This window comes from Choristoneura fumiferana, chromosome 15, assembly GCF_025370935.1.
Source record: "Choristoneura fumiferana chromosome 15, NRCan_CFum_1, whole genome shotgun sequence".
NCBI classification, from domain to species: domain Eukaryota; kingdom Metazoa; phylum Arthropoda; class Insecta; order Lepidoptera; family Tortricidae; genus Choristoneura; species Choristoneura fumiferana.
Genome location: NC_133486.1, coordinates 1,912,057 through 1,930,918, shown reverse-complemented (window position 1 = coordinate 1,930,918; position 18,862 = coordinate 1,912,057). Strand labels below are relative to the sequence as shown.

The window sequence follows — 18,862 nt, the reverse complement described above, 5'->3', positions numbered from 1 at the left end:
TGCAATTGGTTAATCTGGCCCTTTGTAAGATCTAGAACCACATGGTGAAACCTAACTGCAACGAAACTGGAAAGTAACTTTCGAGTTTCATTTTAGTTTATGCCGTAGACTCCTTAGAGAGACTGCACATGACGCGACCATTTTGAAACCGGTTTGAAACTCGTTGCAAACCGCTTGCGTCTAAACCGGCACGCAGGAAATTCTTTCTTCGTTTGGCGTCTTTTTCGCTACAACAAAATGGCTGACGACGAATTACATCACATTGTGATACAATTTAGGTTGAATCATGTGTGGAAAACGATTGAAACTGGTTTCAAATCAATAATTTCAAAAGGGTTTCGTTGCAGTCGCATTTCACCGTCTGTTTATTTATTTATTTATTTGGAGAACAAACAGAAATAAGTGTACAGAAGATGATACAAGTATTCTTAGTACTATGACTAAAACTAACATGCACTTACTCCCTAAACAGATCTCACTAAGGCACAAAACAGACAGGTACAGAAGCCAATCATATGTATGTAGGTACTTCACTTTTCATACCTACGCTCGGCGGTCGCTCTAGAGCAGGGTTTCTCAAACTTATGGCTCCACGTACCCCTGTTAAAGTTTCTAGACGACAGCGAACCCCTACCTGCCCCCCCCCCCCATGAAAGTAATAAAATTGACTGGTGGAGAAACTAAGTTTATTTTTATTTCAATCATCATTATAATATAATGTATATTATTTATTTCAATAAAAGGTAACAAATATTCGTAAGAATCGTCTTGCCAACGAAAATACAAACTGAAACACACAACAAGAAATAAGTAACAAATTTGGAGTTGAAATAAAAAATACAAAAAGACTCCAAAAACCAATCTTAATCATCTTGCCAGTCTTGCAGCCACCATCAGTACCATCACGTCAACCTTGTCGCGAACCCCCTACCGTCGAATAGCGAACCCCTAGGGGTTCGCGTACCCCACTTTGAGAAACCCTGCTCTAGAGCTGTCAACTATGGCTTATGCACAAAAACTATCGTACTAGTGGCACTCATATCTAGTTGTTTGATTTATTTAATGAAACTGGAAGAATGGAAATATAAATTAATAATAACTAAAAGATTTTAATTTTAATGTCATTTATACCACTGGTAGCTTAGAAAACGACAATTCACCGTTTAATGTTGAATTAAAAAAACCGTCCACTGAACAGTTATAACAACTTATTTTTTGTTGCTCCATTATTGCACAAAAAAGTTTACAGACGCGTGTCTCAAGCGGATGGCACTCGCGCTCGCACTGGTCCCAACCGGTCCGAGATATCGTGTCCGTGAGCAGTGTCTATGTGTGCGTTGCTCGAGCGCACTTTGTATGTAGATTGATTTCTGTACCTATCTGTTTTGCGGTTCTGGGCGTAAGTGTTAGTTTGTTTACCAGCGAGCGTGGCGGTGTCTATGGGCCGCGAGGAGTGGTACCGCTGCGTGCGCCCGCGCGTCTCCTCCGCGCCCTCCCACCACACCTCCTCCCCCCTGACAACACAACAGAGCTAATTCAATGTTGAATATTAAATAATATCTTCTCCTCTCCCTCTCTCTTTCCCACTCACTTTCTCTCCCTTTCTCACTACCCTCCACCCCCCTCTCCCTCTCGCACCCTCTCCCTCTCTCTCTCTCTCTCTCTCTTCTTACACACACACACTAACTCCCTTTCTCCCACACCCACTCTCACCCTCTCTTTCTCTTTCATACTATCTCTCCCCTTCTCCCTTCCCCATAACCCCCTCTCCCTCGCTCACTCTTTCACACTCACTCCCTCTCCCCCTACGCCCTTCCCACTTCCCCTAATTCCTTTACCCTCTCCCCCATTCTCTCTCTCACACTCACTCCCTCCTCCCCTCCCCCTCCCGCTCTCCACGGCGACGGGCTCCTCGTACACACTCTAACTCCCTCTCTCTCACACCCACTCCCACCATCTCTCCCTTTCTCACTCAATCCAGCCGTACCGTTCGGGGCTGCGGCTAGTCTGTTGCAGCAGGTCCCGCAGTTTGGCGATGCTGGCTGACAGGTCGACGGGCTCCTCGTACTCGGGCTCCGGGGACTCCGGCGCCGCCGGCAGCGACGGCACGGGCCTCGGCTGCGTAGGCTGCGGCTGTGACAATAACAGACCAGCATACGATTACAATATTTGACGGGTCCATAACGACTCGCATACTTATTGGAAGTCCGAATGTAATGTTTGTCAGAACGATCGTTTGTCATAACTCTTTTTTCTCCGAATCCAATAATTGTTAAGAATTGTTATAAAACAAACCTAACCTAACCCAACCTATATAGTTTCTACAGAAGAACTATTTAAAAAATTCTGAAAAATTTAAGGTTTCAGCGGGAAAAAAATTATAAGAGAGAGAGAGAGAGAGAGAAACATTTATTTACACATATTCGATACACATAAAAATACATTAGATGGAAAAAAAACATCGAATGGTATAAAGTGGACCCCACTCAGCATAATGTTACGGCAAGCCGCAACGCTGATTATGACATTATGACAAACGACACACACTTGCGACTCTTCTGGTGTTGCAGGTGTCCATGGGCGACGGTAATCGCTTACCATCAGGCGATCCGCCTGCTCGTTTGCCCCTATACCATAAAAAAAAAAAAAAAAAAAAAAAAAAAAAACGATGATTCGGACAAATGTATGACTAGCGAAGAGTATGCGAACTTTGGCGCTCCCGTCAGAGACAATGTTTAGCGAAGAGAAAAATAAAGTCGGTTGAACATGGATTTATAATGATTTCTTGGAAAACATTTATATTTCTTGCAGCAGATCTACTTCACAGGCAAGTACCTATGTCTTTCTCTGTCTAATCTTGTTATTCAAACCTTAAATGTACCAATGATTTTTTTTTCAATTTAAAAAAGATGAATCAGAAGCGGCTATAACTAAAATACACGCTGATGCACTGGGTTGCGGCAAAATTTGATCAAAAATATCTGAACATGCTTCTACGCCGTTAACAATAGAGTCGTGTTCAGGTATTTTTGATCAAATTTTTGTTTACAAGTTTATAAACTCGACTGTAGTTTAGTCGTGCGCGATACGGTGTCAACTGACAGTAATCGATGCCTGTCGTTATGTTTAGACCGATTTTAATATTAAATCATGTAATATGTACTAATACATTTAGACGTTTTTATTATAATTATTTTATCTTAGTTTACTTTTATTTTATTATTTTTAATTAATAAACATATAGCCGTGGTGGCCTAGTGGTTTGACCTATCGCCTCTCAAACAGAGGGTCGTGGGTTCAAACCCCGGCTCGCACCTCTGAGATTTTCGAAATTCATGTGCGGAATTACATTTCATATTTACCACGAGCTTTGCGGTGAAGGAAAACATCGTGAGGAAACCTGCACAAACCTGCGAAGCAATTCAATGGTGCGTGTGAAGTTCCCAATCCGTACTGGGCCCGCGTGGGAACTATGGCCCAAGCCCTCTTGTTCTGAGAGGAGGCCTGTACCCAGCAGTGGGACGTATATAGGCTGGGATGAATGGAATTAATAAACGTACTCACCACACTGTCCTGAGAAGCCACCCGCTGCTGCTTCACCAAAGTATGCACAGAGCTAACACCGTTGTCTTCTGCAAAAGAATACATTACAGGTACAAGTAGTGCATATATAATTGTTTTATCCCTTTCGAACCCAGCCGATACAATTGTGCGGGTGAATTACATTTGAATTTGACATGGATTGTACAAAAGGTCCACTGTCATGTGTCTCTTACATTTGAATTTTGAACTTGACATGTATTGTACATAAAGTCCATTTTCGTAACTCTTTTCATACTCGGCTGGGTTCCAAAGGGCTAAAAAACCGCGCGACATCGCGACAGCCCTGACCAAAAAGTAAAATTCTCATATGTATAGGTAGTGCCACCAGATTTGAGGTCACGCACGCAAGTGTACTTTCATGTAATGACAGCGGCATTTTGACATTCATTTCATTCATTCTCCTTTTACACAATCAGTTCTTTGCGTAGCTGTGTGTGTAATCATTCACTTCATCTCTCACGGCACTACCTATAGTTCCTGCTGATGGTATTTGCTTGATGGATCGTCAAACCTTTTTGTATAACCGACGACATTACAGGCTCTCTCGTCTCGATGGGGAGCGGCTTGCTACGCGACATTCCCCCCGCGCCCTCTGGGGGGGAGTTACGCTCGCTCTTGTCCTTTGCGTGAGACGGGGACTTGTCCTGAAAGCGGTCCAAACAACAAATAAACATACAAGCAGGAATGCCATCCGTCCAGTGGCCTTATTTGTCTAAAATTTGAATCACAATCATGTTCACCACTTCTTTCTATCACTCGGTATAAGACGAAGATAGGAATCTCAGCATGTCGCACACGAAAAGTATTTGGAAAAAAATAATAATTAAGGTTTTCATGAATCTCGTCCTGGTTTCCAGATTTTAGAAATGGCAAACTATACAAGGCGTCCTCAAAAATTACCTGAATAATTCAGCAGACGGTATGATTGGTGTGTGAAACCGACCGACCGATCTGGAAGGGCCCCCCTCCTGTGCACGCAGCACGGATTGCTGAGGACTTGGGTTCGATTCCCAGCGCTGGTCTCTTTTTCAGATTTTTCTGTGCATCCATGTCTCAGTTTGTATTTTCGATATGGTTTCACGGGATACCCGTAAAAGTAACAAATTTGGAGTTGAAATAAAAAAAAACAAAAAAGACTCCAAAAAACCAATCATAATAAAATATGTATACCATGGAGTCGTCGCTGAGGCCGGTGAACCGTAGTCCTTTCTTCAGGCCCGCTATCCCGAAGTCCAGCAAACCCTCCATCATCCCTGCTGCTTCATCCTGCATCAAACCTTCAGTCACATGGCTATGTCGAAATATAGTACAGTATTATTTATTTTTTCAGCAGTACATTTCTAAAATCTGTCTGTTTCAGTCTAAAATCTGGTAGCAAGGTGAACGGTTGTGCTGCTCTGAAGATGAACTCTGGTTGAGTTCCAAACGCGTCAGTGTGGTGGTGGTGGTGGTTTGTGTGATTTAGAATAGAATAGAATAGAAGTAGCAGATTGTACAACAAGAGCATAAAACGAGCCATTTTACCCAAGACGTTCATATAGCCACCCGAGCTGGTACGGCGAGGGTGGATAGACACGTCGAAGGGAAAATGGGTTTAATGCTCTACTTTTCACTTCGATGGCGAGGAAATGAAATAGCAACAGTGGAAACAATTGTTCACTTACAATGTACCTGTCTACCTTTTATTGCTCACGCATTACTATTATAATTATAATTTTTTAGTTTTGTTGATCTATTTTGATTGATTTTTAGTTTTATATAAATTAAAAATTATTTAAAAAAAATAGTAGATTTTTCTTTGTTTATAGCTGTTTACACCTGATTGCCTTGGCCTTGACGAAGATTTTACTTTATGCACTAGAGCATAAAAAGTCATTTTATGTCGCCTAGACCCAGCATAAACACGAACTTTACGAGCATGAGAAGTGAAAATATTTATTTTTGAAAAACTACGAGTACAATAATACAGCTAAACAAAACAATAAACATATACATATGTAGTTCATATAAAAATAGGACACCCCTCAGCTGATTTTCAGTGGGTCCTCACAGTGTGGAGGTGGAGGAACTGCATGAACACACATTTCTTGCATAAACGTAGCTAACATAAGATCACGGGTGAGCAAAGTAACTGTTTTAGTCCAGCAGTACATTTGTTCAACGAAATCTAAGAGTTCGCGTCAGGCGGGATTCGAGCCCGTATCACCTGGATAAGCCTAAAAAGCCGTGATGGCCGAGTGGTTTGCCCTATGGCCTCTCAAGCAGAGGATCGTGGGTTCAAACCCCGGCTCGCACCTCTGAGTTTTTCGAAATTCATGTGCGAAATTACATTTGAAATTTACCACGAGCTTTACGGTGAAGGAAAACATCGTGGGGAAACCTGTGCAAACCTGCGAAGCAATTCAATGGTGTGTAAAGTCCCCAATCCGCACTGGACCCGCGTGGGAACTACGGCCTAAGCCCTCTCATTCCGAGAGGACGCCTGTGCCCAGCAGTGGGACGTATATAGGCTGGGATGATGGATGATAATCACCTGGATATACGCTTCAAGTGTGCTAACCAACTGCAACACGGGCTCCGAATAACGTACCCGAAAAATATTGGAGAAAAAAAACTATTTTGTACTCCAGGCTACGAAACAGCGCCATCTAATATTTAAACGGAATTTTAAGCTATTAATTCATATGGGAGTCCATATAATATGGCCTTGTGTATATTTAACAAACAAACGTATTGCTGGTAAAAACATATTTTAGTACAGTCACCAGCACCAATATCTCACACAGAGAGCGTGCATAAATATCTGATAGGACTCTATTTCTAGGGCCGGAAGGACGTGTCAGATGTTTTTGCACGCTCCGCTGTGCCAGATATTAATGCTGGTGACAATACTGTAGTAAACACATCGTGCAATATGATCGGGTTTAGAGCGGCTATTAAAAAAAAGGTCGTTTTTTTTTAATCACACTACAAACCCCGCTTAACTTGACACTAATCAACACGCATGCACATGCTAAACATACATCGTATGTTATATGTCATACAACATCAAACATACTAGAGCAGTCGAAAATTGAACTGCGCTGGATCCACGCTAGTACAACAGAAGAAACACAGAATAGCAAAAAAAAAGAAGTATCACAAGTCCGATCTACCAGCGAAATCAGTGCCATAAAATTGAGACACAGATTAGAAACACATCAGTGTGGTAGAAAATATTGATCAACCTAAATCAGCCCAAACTAGGTTTTATCGTTTTTGTTCCTTTACCTTAAAAACAAAAAAAAAATGTTGAAAACTGCAGGGCTACTACGAAACTCGAAACTCGAAGTTCGTGTCGTGCGATCCCTCTGATACTTATACTATTTAATACGAGAGCGAGAGGGACGATACGACACGAACTTCGAGTATCGAGTTTCGTAGTAGCCCTGCAGTCCAGCAGTTTAGCCTACACAGAAAACCAAAGAAATACACATAGATACATACGTTCCACAACCATAACGCTTCTTAGGGCATTCGGGTAAAAATTCACACAGACAGCCAAACAGTTCAGACAGCAATTAAAAAGACGAAAAAATGCGGTGTATTACTTGGTTTAGATACGTATTTAACTAAATGTAAACAAAACAACGTCAATTGGTGTCTTAAATATTGAAATTCCCCCATTAAACTATCTAAACATTTATATTTCTGTATTTCAATACCCTCCTAACGCCCAAAGTCCTTTATAAAGGACTTATCAGTCATTTGACATTGAACTCTCTCAGTAGTAACATAAAGTTTCATGTTCATAAAACGAAAATTTTACTCGGGCGTTCTAGTCTAGTTTGTATTACAATGATAGATAAGGAAAATGTTTAAAATCCTTAAATGTACCAAATGTGAATGCTGAATCGAAAATACAAACTGAAATATAGATGCACAGAAAAATCAGAAAAATAAGACCAGCACTGGGAATCGACCCCAGGTTCTCGGTATTCCGTACCGCGTGCTATACCGCTACACCACTGATGGTCAACGGTACACACGAATTTCCCCTATGCACCTCATATCTCAGCTTGTTTGTTTCTTATTTAGCCACTTAAGCAGTGACGCTAGCGACATCTATACCGTAGCCCTCATCGAGAACCTTTTTCGGCACTCCATTAGAACTAACCACTCACCCGGACAAGAGATGTCGTTACTAAGCAATCAAATTAAGATTGGTTTTTTGAAATCTTTTTGTATTTTTTATTTCAATTCCAAATTTTTACTTTTACGGTCATCCCGTAAAACCTAAATTGGAAATACAAACTGAAATATAGATGCGCAGAAAAACCAGAAAAATAAGACCAGCACTGGGAATCGCACCCAGGTCCTTGGTGAATGCTGAAGTTTGCTTACATTTACAGTTAAATACCTATCGAAACCAAGTTTTTATAGAAATAGATTGAAAATTAAAATGCGGCGTTGCAAGAGTCAACTCAGAGTTGGTCGCTGGCCCGGACCGAATGTGTGTGACGATAACGTTGCGTTCGTAGTTTTTTTTTTCCTTTGGCTATGTCTATAGATTGAGCCAGCGTCATATCGATTTATTGGGTAAAAATACAGAAACGAAGGAGAAAAGCATTTTTAAAATGGAAATCAGTTGCTATTCCTCAAAAGAAAAAAGGAAACAAAAAAGCCACAACAAAGCAGGAAAAAAAAGGGATGGTTGGTCAGCTAAGTAAGTACCGAAGTAATAAAGAGTTATTCTTAGCAGGATACATTGATGTAAGACATTCGTAGTTTCATGTGTCGGCAAGGTTGTGTTTTGTAATATTTGTAATACTGCTCAGCGGCCGGACTGTACTACACGGTGATAGAGTCTAGCTAATGAAACATGAATCTGCAAAACCGCGGCAAATTCAAAAAATTTGCAGATGGTATCACCAGGTATCACCATAGAATTAGTAATAGTACAAGTACAGAAGCTTCTCTGCCGTATAAAAGTGATGGTAGACATAAGAATCGTGCCTACTTTATCCTTCTCTGTCTGTCGCATTCCTATTGGACCAGTGCTTGTTGTGCATTGTTGTGTTTCGGCGTGGAGAATAAGACAGCCGGTGAAATTACTGGCACTTGAGGTATCCCATCTTAGGCCTCTAGGTTGGCAACGCATCTGCAATCCCCCTGGTGTTGCAGGTGTCTATGGGCGGTGGTGATCTCTTACCATCAGCAGACCCACATGCTCGTTTGCCATCCAATCGAATAAAAAAAAAACCATGAGTAATTATTTAACGATATGTTAAACACGAATATTTTTGAGAAAAAGTGAATCTTAGTATTATGATTGGTTTTTTGGAGTATTTTTGTATTTTTTATTTCAACTCCAAATTTGTTACTTTTACGGGTATCCCCCGTACGGCACGGGCACGGGTAGTGCTGCTGCTTAAGTAGCAAAGTAGAAATAAGCAACCTGAGATATGTATGCATAGGAAAAATTCGTGTCTAGCTTCCTGTCCAGCGGTGGTGTATAGCACGCAGCACGGATTGCTGAGGACCTGGGTTCGATTCCCAGCGCTGGTCTCTTTTTCTGGTTTTTCTGTGCATCCATGTCTCAGTTTGTATTTTCGATATGAATCTTAGGAATCACAGCACAGTTGTATTGACCAGTTCTGAAAAGGATATTAGTATCAAAATAGTATAAAACTCCAAGGAGTTTGCTACTTGTAAAAGAACTTTACAAAAAAATACAACAAAAAAGTATAAAACTCCAAGGAGTTTGCTACAAAAATATTTAGCCGTGCCTACTAACATACAAAATCGGTTACCGCATCTAAACACACAGACAGACAGACAGACATGGCGAAACTATAAGGGTTCCGTTTTTGCCATTTTGGCTACGGAACCCTAAAAAACAAGTACACTAAAAAAATAACACAAAATGTTGTGTTTTGTAGCTACTTTAAAATAATTGTCTGTCCGTCCGCGGCTTTGCTCAGGGACTATCAATGCTAGAAAGCTGTAATTTTGCACGGATATATATAAACTATGCCGACAAAATGGTATAGTAAAAAATTCTAAAAAAAATAGACGTACCTAGGTAAAGTGGGGGTGATTTTTTTTTTGTCATCCAACCTAGTAGTGTGGGGTATCGTTGGATAGGTATTTTGAAACCATGGGGGGTTGCTAAAACGATTTTTCGATTCAGTGATGTGTTTGCAAAATATTCAACTTTAAAGTGCAAATTTTCATTAAAATCAAGCGATTTTGATTTTGAAAAAATTCAGGATGGTGGTAATTATATCAAACTAACTTACAAGGAAAGCTATAACGGTTAAGTTTTCTGTAGAATTATTAGTAGTTTAAGAGTAAATAGCAGCCTAAGGTATAATATATACCTAAACTTGGAATATTCCGTACAAAATACGAAATCCTTAGAAAAATATTACTTAACTTATTCGTAATGGCTACGGAACCCTATTTCGGGCGTTTCCGACACGCTCTTAGCCGGTTTTGTAAGGATGGTCACACACATTCGTCTTTTGTTTTTCGAAAATAGCTGCCACCCTAAGCTTTCAGCTGTAATGAGCATTCGGAACGAGCACAAATATGAGCACTTACGTATTAAAATATACTAACAATAAATACTAAATCCTTCCATAATTTTGGCATATTTACTTGAAATTTTATATTCAAAAGCAACATCTTATTTTAACAGAACTTAACAATTTTGATCAGTCGAATTTACTTTCGAATCGAACCGAACCAGGGTCCTCCTGAATCCGTAACGCGTGCTCCACCATATCCACCAATGTGCTGCCATACACGACGTAATTTTTCAATGTATTCTCAAGACATTAATTATTTTACTAGCAAAACTTTGCTCGTTTGATTTAGTGTGGTTGATAAGTAGTAAATTCTATTACACACATATTTCACAATAGTTCAATACAGATTGGTTTTTTGGAATCTTTTTGTATTTTTTATTTCAATTCCAAATTTTTACTTTTACGGTCATCCCGTAAAACCGTATTTGAAATTACAAACTGAAATATAGATGCACAGAAAAAACAGAAAAATAAGACCATCACTGGGAATCGAACCCAGGTCCTCGGTAATCCGTACCGCGTGCTATACCGCTACACCACTGATGGTCAACGGTACCGACACGAATTTCCCTATGCACCTCATATCTCAGCTTGTGTTTCTTACTTAGTCACTTAAGCAGCGACGCTAGCGACATCTATGCCGTAGCCCTCAAACTTTTTCGGCATTCCTTTGGAACTAACCGCTCACCCGGACAAGAGATATCGTTTCTAAGCAATCAAATTAAGATTGGTAACCAATCTAACCGAAAAAGTTTGAGGGCTACGGCATAGATGTCGCTAGCGTCGCTGCTTAAGTGACTAAGTAAGAAACACAAGCTGAGATATGAGGTGCATAGGGAAATTCGTGTCGGTACCGTTGACCATCAGTGGTGTAGCGGTATAGCACGCGGTACGGATTACCGAGGACCTGGGTTCGATTCCCAGTGATGGTCTTATTTTTCTGTTTTTTCTGTGCATCTATATTCCAGTTTGTAATTTCGAGTTCAATACAGTTCCATTGTCGTTGCTAAATTACATTAGCGTATTGATACACACTGAATTCTTGCTCTGTACTGATTTGCGAATGCTCACTAACCTGTTCAATATGGTGATGTGCCGTACTTGTAACTGTAATCACAAATATCCGCGAGCTAAAAAGACCCGTACTCTCGATTCGTGACCATGTCCGCGGATATTCGTGAAAAAAAAAACCATATCTATAAGATAAAATATCCGTAACCATATCCGTGGATATTTGCGAGAAAAAATACAATCATAATCCTTGTAACATCGTTGAGGACCCGGCACACCACCCGCTACCAAAAAAAGCATAGAGAAGCGACAGAACGTGCTCGGACTAACGTTTGGGGCAAGTGAACGGGGGGGGACCTGTAGGCCTCCTATCTTGGTCTTGGCCGAGTGCACGGTGCTCTGGAAATCCTTCAGAAGCTCTGCTGGCTTGGGACTATGTTCTTTCTTCACGGGACTGCCTTTGGGCGGACTTTCCGCTTCCAGCTCCAGGGCTTCTTCTTCACCTGGATTAATGAGAGATTTTAAGGAACAGGTCGATTTACAAGTACTAGAAAGCTGTAATTTGACACGAATGAAGTGATAAAATAAAAAAATAAAATAAGTATTTTAAGAGTAAATAGCAGCCTAAGCTACGGTATAAAATATCCCTAAAATTGGAAGATTCCGTTAATTCCGTACACAATACGAAATTCTTAGAAAAATATTACTCGATTTTTTCGTGATGGCTACGGAACCCTATCTTGGCGTTTCCGACACACTCTTGGCCGTGTTTTTGTTCACTTTACATCACTAGGCGTGTGTACTGACCGAACCACAGCTGCTGCTGGGGCCGGTCCGCGTCGGGCTCCGCGTCGGCCCCCCAGAGGCGGCCCAGCGCCATCTCGCCGTCCAGGCTCGCCAGCAGATCCTGGCCGAGGCTGATGCACTGGAGATCCATGTCTGTTTCCCACGTCTTGACGCTGCCTGCGGGAGAGAGGAGTAGCGAGGTTTGATTAGTTTAAAAATCTAATCATTTATTCTGCATAGCAAGCTGCAATGGGTATTATAATAAATACTTTCCCATGTTCAGGAGGCAAAACTCTTTCGATTCCTGTAGTAATTTGTTTGTTAAAAAAATGAAATCTTGTCAATTTTTAAGCTAGTTGCCAACTCCGTCCACTAAAGAGGAGCGAAGATTTTACAAAATTCTATTGGTACATTTTTATCTTAAGTACTCACCGCTCCGCTTCAGTGGACAGGCACCCTTATCTATAATCTCATCTCGGTTTATGTACGTCCTGCAGGGCACAGGCCTCCTCTCAGAATGAGAATCTATTCTTTATCCAAGCCAAGCCAAAAATTTAGACAAGCATGCTCCATCTTACTCGACATCATCGCGTGCCATCAGTAGGGCTACAACAAAATTCGAAAATGGAAGTTCGTATCGTACCGTCTCTCTCGCTCTCGCATGAAATAATATTAGCGTCAGCGGGACGGTAGGATAAGAACTTCGATTTTCGAATTTCGTAGTAGCCCTACAGGCGTCATTGTGGTTTAGCGTAAGTCTATTTTTAACCCCCGACGCAAAAAGAGAGTTTATTTATTTAAGATTGGTTTTTTGGAATCTTTTTGTATTTTTTATTTCAATTCCAAATTTTTACTTTTTTTTTTTTTTTTTTTTTTTTTTTCAATTTATTTATTTATTCATTTATAAGTCATGTTCATTACATTAGGTGACATATTATTAAATAGTAGGTACACGACACCCTGTTAGGGTATAAAAGTGATAATCCTTAAAACTATTTTACTCCAATAATTCATTATATCCACGGATTAGAGGAGTGATGTCATTAAAATACTAATGCTAATATAGGTAATAAGAATTTATTGTGAATTTTCGTAACTTAATTAGATTGAAATTTAAATGAAATTTAATTTTAATAATGTTCAATGTCAAATTATTATTTTCAATATTATTATTAATGTCATCATTCAACTATTTCGTATTTCTTAAAAGTAGTGTAACAATTAAAATTTTCTTATGAACTACTAGGGGTTTGACCGCTATGTGTGTCTGTCTGTGGCACCGTAGCTCTTAAGCCGGTGGACCGATTTGAATGCGGTTCGTTTTCATTTGAAAGCAGGTTTTCTAGCGATGGTTCTTAGATTCCGTTCATCAAAATCAGTTCAGCCGTTTTTGTGATATTGAACTTTGAAGTGACAAAGTCGGGGGTTTTCCTACTTTTTGTTTATTTTAAATAACATACCCTCAATGATCCTGTCATAGATCTTGACCTCGTGCCGGCCCCGGCGCCCGCGCCGCTGCCGCAGTACCGGCGCATGCGCGTCCGTCGCGTGGGTCGCCTCTTCTATGCTCTCGATTATTTCGCCGTTGGCAACACTCTGGGGTTTTGTGATCTCTTCATTGATGTCTGAAAGACGAAACGGTATGAAAATGTGATATGGTATGAGTATTTATGTTTATCCGTGTGTATGTCTATTTGCAGTTTTTGTGGTAAGCGAGGGTTAAACCAATCAATGAGGGTTTCTGCGACACGCAAGTTTTTTAGGGTTCCGTAGTTAACTAGGAACCCTTACCACTAACACTAGAAAGCTGTAATTTGGCATGAATGTACATACATATCAGTCACGCCGACAGTGGTCAAATAAAAATAAAAAAACGATTTTTCTATTCAGTTCTGTTTGAGAAAAATTCAACTTTAAAATGCAAATTTTCATTAAAATCGAGCGGTCCCCCTCTCCCTCTAAAATCTAAACTATTGGGTGGAAAAAAAAAAAAAATTTCCGGATTTATATGGAAATTTATAACGGCTAAGATTATTTGAGAATTATTAGTAGTTTAAAAGATAGCAGCCAAAAAAAACCTGAACAAAATATACCTAAACATAAACCAAAACTTGGAAGATTCCGTACACAATACGAAATCCTTAGAAAAACATTACTTGAGTTTTTCGTAATGGCTACGGAACCCTATCTTGGGCGTGTCCGACACGCTTTTGGCCGGTTTTATTAATATGGCTTTCACCCTTGCTGTCTTAGCAAGATGTATTTTGCCAATGGCGATGTAGACACATTAGGTAGTACACGCATGAGGAGACTGTTTGGTTTATATAATTTTGGGAGAGGAACAGACAGGAGATCTAAAAGAAACCATGTATAATTATACTGACATGACAGTAACTTAAGATGATGTTTACGTGATGTAAGTTTTTTTTTTAATAGAGGAAAATGGTAGACAGACTGCTAACAGTTGGTGCTGGTATTGTGTGGCCCATTTGAGATTTGTGCCAAATTTGCGAATGGTTTAAAGCCGTGTTGAGACTTGCGAGAAAAATCGTGCAAGTTGCATTACATTGGGACGCGGTAAAGCCAACGAGTTTGTAGTGGGCAATCAAGCGCCGCAATGTAATGCAAGTCTCAACTCGGCTTAATAACGCGCCGATCGCAAGCAAGATTATCACGCCGACCTCTCGCCTAACGCCATCTAGCGATAAATGATACGCCTAGAGCATGAATACCGGTATTCGATAATACCGAAATACCGGAATATCGGAACAAAATCACGATATTGGCAAAACCGGTATTGACATTGTATAATACCGGTATTTCGATAATTTCGATATTGATCTCTAAATACCAATTATTATCTTGTTTTTAAATAGAGTATTACATTCTCAACACTCAAAAGTCGCAAAAGTCACAATTTTTTTTTAGGGATAAGTAAAAGAATTATTAAATTCGCAGGAAGAAAATAATATACCTATGTTACACATAGATCTCGTCTCATAGACAATAACAAACGTGTATCATCCATTCATCATACGGAGTATCTTGGATTTTGTATAAAAATACTTTATATCTTTGTTTGTTGTAATTTGAAATAATCTTAGCTACCTACTCGTGCTTAAGATTGTCGGAACCGGAAAGGTTTTGGAAGTAGGAAACTCATTCATTTTACTTTAATAATACGAATATCGAAAAAATATCGAAATACCGGAATACCGGTATTGGAATTTTCGGTATCGAAAAAATACCGGTATTGCAAAAAACGTCCGATATTAGATGCTCTATACGCCTGTCAAGAAACCGTCTTTAGCAAAGTTCTTAGCATTAACAAACCTCTTTGCAGTATAGGCGCCGTAGTATTAGTAACAAGAGTTGACAGAGCAGATTCGATTGTTGTCTCACTCTTTTCCTCCTTCTCCTTTTCAACTACCTCTGTCTCGACTTTCGGTGCATCTTCTACATTACTCTCTTTCTCATTCAAAATTATACTCAATAATTTATCATTTAACCAAACGGGATCCGCCAAAGTGCTATCAATGAAACTATCAAGTTTCTTAGATAAAATTCTAACGAGTAATTCGGAATGCGGTGTGTCCCAAAGCTCCCATGGCACCAGCTCCTTAAGAATGATACGTAGTATGTTAGTGCAGTGTTCTGCGGAACCCAGTTTGTTTTTCTCGTCGGACACAGGATGGGTTTTCTTGTATAATGTCTCAATGGGTGTTGAAGGTGATTTTTCATGACGTTTCACAGCTTTACCATACTCTCTGAGATGGCTCGTCAATATCGAGCATGTGTCTATGAATACTTCTTTTGTCTCTATCTTGTCACATATCTAGAAAAAAAATTACACATAAATAAACAAATATGGTTTATAATACATTGTTATAGACTATTATTTAAATTATTTGTCTGGATGTTTTGCTATGAATGAAATATAATATGAAACTGAAAGCATTGTAGGACCGGGGTGATCTGAACCACATCAGGTGCCAGGATCAGAAAATCAGCATATGACTATTTGTCAAAAGTTGTCCATTTTCAATTTCTCAGTTGTCCACTTATTAAAAAAAAAATCTTGATGCTATTTCAACACAAAAAATAAGTAATACTGTCAGTGGCGTAGCTAGGTAACCTAGGGCCCTGGGGCAAATAAAAAAATGGGGCCCACTGCTATCAAAACTGGTAAGGTTTTTTGAAGTAAAATCATTATATATACAAATACTTTAAAAATGCTAAGCAACTTTATCATCAGCTATAAAGCAGAATTTCGAGGGCCCCCTGAGCTTGAGGGCCCCGGGCACTGCTCCGCCTAGCCCCTTGGTAGTTACTCCACTGAATACTGTGTTTAAATATATACAAAACCTTGTGGTAAAGGTAAAGGTGATAAAAAGTTGGATATTCTTTGTTGTTGGATCCAATAGAAAGTTTCGATGTAGTTACAAAATTATGATTTTTTCCTCACAAGATTTCGTGAGGTTTTCCTGACATCAAGAAATTTTTGATGTTTTATGCAGTTTATGCTTTATGATCTCGTCTTTGGTGTTAATAATATCTTGACGAAACTGATTTCTTATCAATTTCGTGACGGGACAACTTTTTGAGAAATACTCATATACACCTTTTTGCCAATAGTAAGGCTTTTTCCATGCCCCAGAAGCCCATATTGTCTAACACTAGGGCACCTGCGATGGCAAAAAGAAGAAGTGACAGAAAGTAATGGTGAAACAAAAAAAAGTTTCTGAGTGAGCTAGACCAGCTCAAACTTTCGGCTCCACGTACCCCTGTTCAAGTTTCCAGGTGACAGCAAACCCCTTAACTAATTAATTCCCCCCCCCCCCTAACCTCCCAAAGAAAACAATAAAATTTACTGTTGAACGACGAAATCAGTCGCGCGCGCGCCACCATGTGTGCCGCACGTGCCTGCCAGTCATCACGCCACCATTACGTAAATCTTGTCGCGAACCCCCTGCCGTCGAATGGCGAACCCCTAGGGGTTCGCGTACCCCACTTTGCGAAACCCTGAGCTAGACAATAAAGCCCCTGGTTTCACTACATTTGCACCCCCAAGTTACGACAGCCCTGACAGTCACTGTTCCAAAGAACTTCAACTTCAACTTCAACTTTTTTGTTTAGTGGCAATCGGTCGCTTTTGGTTAGCGTCCATTACTGCCAATGACACCTGACAGCAGCAAAGTGTATATTGTGTCAGACCGGTTGGATAAGATTTCTAAACGGGGGTTGTGGAAGCGAGTTTGTTGCGTACCTGCAATAGACATACACAAAACATAGGGACAGCACAAAACATAGAAGACAGTACAAAACATTTAGACATTACATGTTCCAAAGAACTGTAAGAAGCTTCATGCAGTCATCATCCATAATATAAACAATACCTTAAAAGTTTTCCCAATCATTTGGTCCAACATTTGCTTGCAAGCAAACGGAAATCCAATCTCCTGCGAAATATATGGGACGTACCACGATGAAACCAGTTTCCGCTCGAGAACAGTTGATATCACGCTCAGCTCGTTCGTGTCATATTCCTTCCCTTCATCTGATTCACTTTTTACCTTTTTCTCAGAATGCGGCAATAATCGTTTTAAAAAGTAAAAATGGGGGTAATCCTTCAATAAGCCCTCTAAATCATACTTCAAAGGCTTGTTCATGTGCAATAACCACTGTATAAACTTAAAACTAAAGGATACGGCTAAAATAAACACTAAAATAATATACAACGGGAACCAAATTCCAGTTATAGGCGATATATTCGTCACATAATTGAGAATTATACAAAAAAAACAGCCACCACATGAAATAATAGTCACACACTCCAACAAATTCCTTTTAAGCAACATTTTCATTTATAATAGAACATTTCCTGATAAGTAGAGCGAGCGGAGAAACTGGTTTGTTATTGATTTTTACGAAATTAATTCTTGTCACTTGTCAGTTTTATCATCTGTCAGTGTCACACAACAGCTGAGGAACTAGAGATGGGAATTCGATTTGTAGCATTCGAATATGGCGGCTGTAGACGATATCTAATTTTGGTATTTCTGCTTCTTTGGCTAGTTGAAGTATAATTTTGATCACAAAATTCTATAATGCTCTCGTGTCTGACATTTTTTAATGCGCAAGTGGTCTCCGCGTGGTTTCTGGAATTTTGCTATCAAGTTGCAAAAACTACAATCACCGTACAACATGCATAAGAAGAATATATTTACTTATCTTTAATTTAACTGACATTGGCCCAAGCCTTATGGCCGCCATTAAGAGGAATAAATAAAACTAGAAATGGGTAGCTTAGCTCACGAATGATACACAAAAGAGCTATATCAGTTCGCTAAACTGCATCGCTCTTTATATCAGATCAAATCCAAAAAATGTATTATCTTATTAGTTAGCTCACTTGCACACTCTTATTTAGCCCAAGGTGCGGCCACATGCAGTCGCTCGTCGCTCGTTTCCACTGTCAAATCTGGTCACGTGACATATAGCGATAAAGCTGAAACTGTTGAGCTGTATCACTGAAAAAAAACTTCAATTTCATAATCAAAATACCACCAACGGGACCTATCACGCTAACACGAGTAATATTTACCTCGACGTTTCGACAACACTACAGTGGCCTCGGTCACGAGTAGTCTGAAGTGTGGGGTGTGTCAAGTCTGCCTAGCAGTGTGAGTCCTTTGAACTACCCACACTTGATCACTAATAGTACCGGCACTCGTATCACAAACTAGCCGCACTTGGTAATTTTCTTAAATTTCGGCAAAAACTGTTTTTTTTTCATTAATTCTAATTTATTTTAGTTGTACCGCCACGACTGCTACTAAATGAGATTAAGAATAAGCTTCCAAGACTAAGACCATTCCTGCAAGAAGCCA

The 18,862-nt window shown here is 39.8% G+C and overlaps 1 protein-coding gene across 1 annotated transcript; it reads right to left on the bottom strand.

Moving 5' to 3' along the window:
* Positions 1 to 1,419: 1,419 nt before the first annotated feature.
* Positions 1,420 to 17,899, bottom strand: LOC141435543 (uncharacterized; the record flags this gene model as incomplete). The annotated part of the gene is given in 10 exon segments (XM_074098249.1): positions 1,420 to 1,514; positions 1,988 to 2,133; positions 3,565 to 3,632; positions 4,115 to 4,247; positions 4,774 to 4,869; positions 11,517 to 11,689; positions 11,994 to 12,149; positions 13,433 to 13,597; positions 15,306 to 15,807; positions 17,369 to 17,899. Coding segments are annotated over 10 exon segments (2,002 nt in total), but the record flags the coding sequence as incomplete, so codon positions are not given.
* Between the last annotated feature and the right edge of the window lie 963 nt (positions 17,900 to 18,862).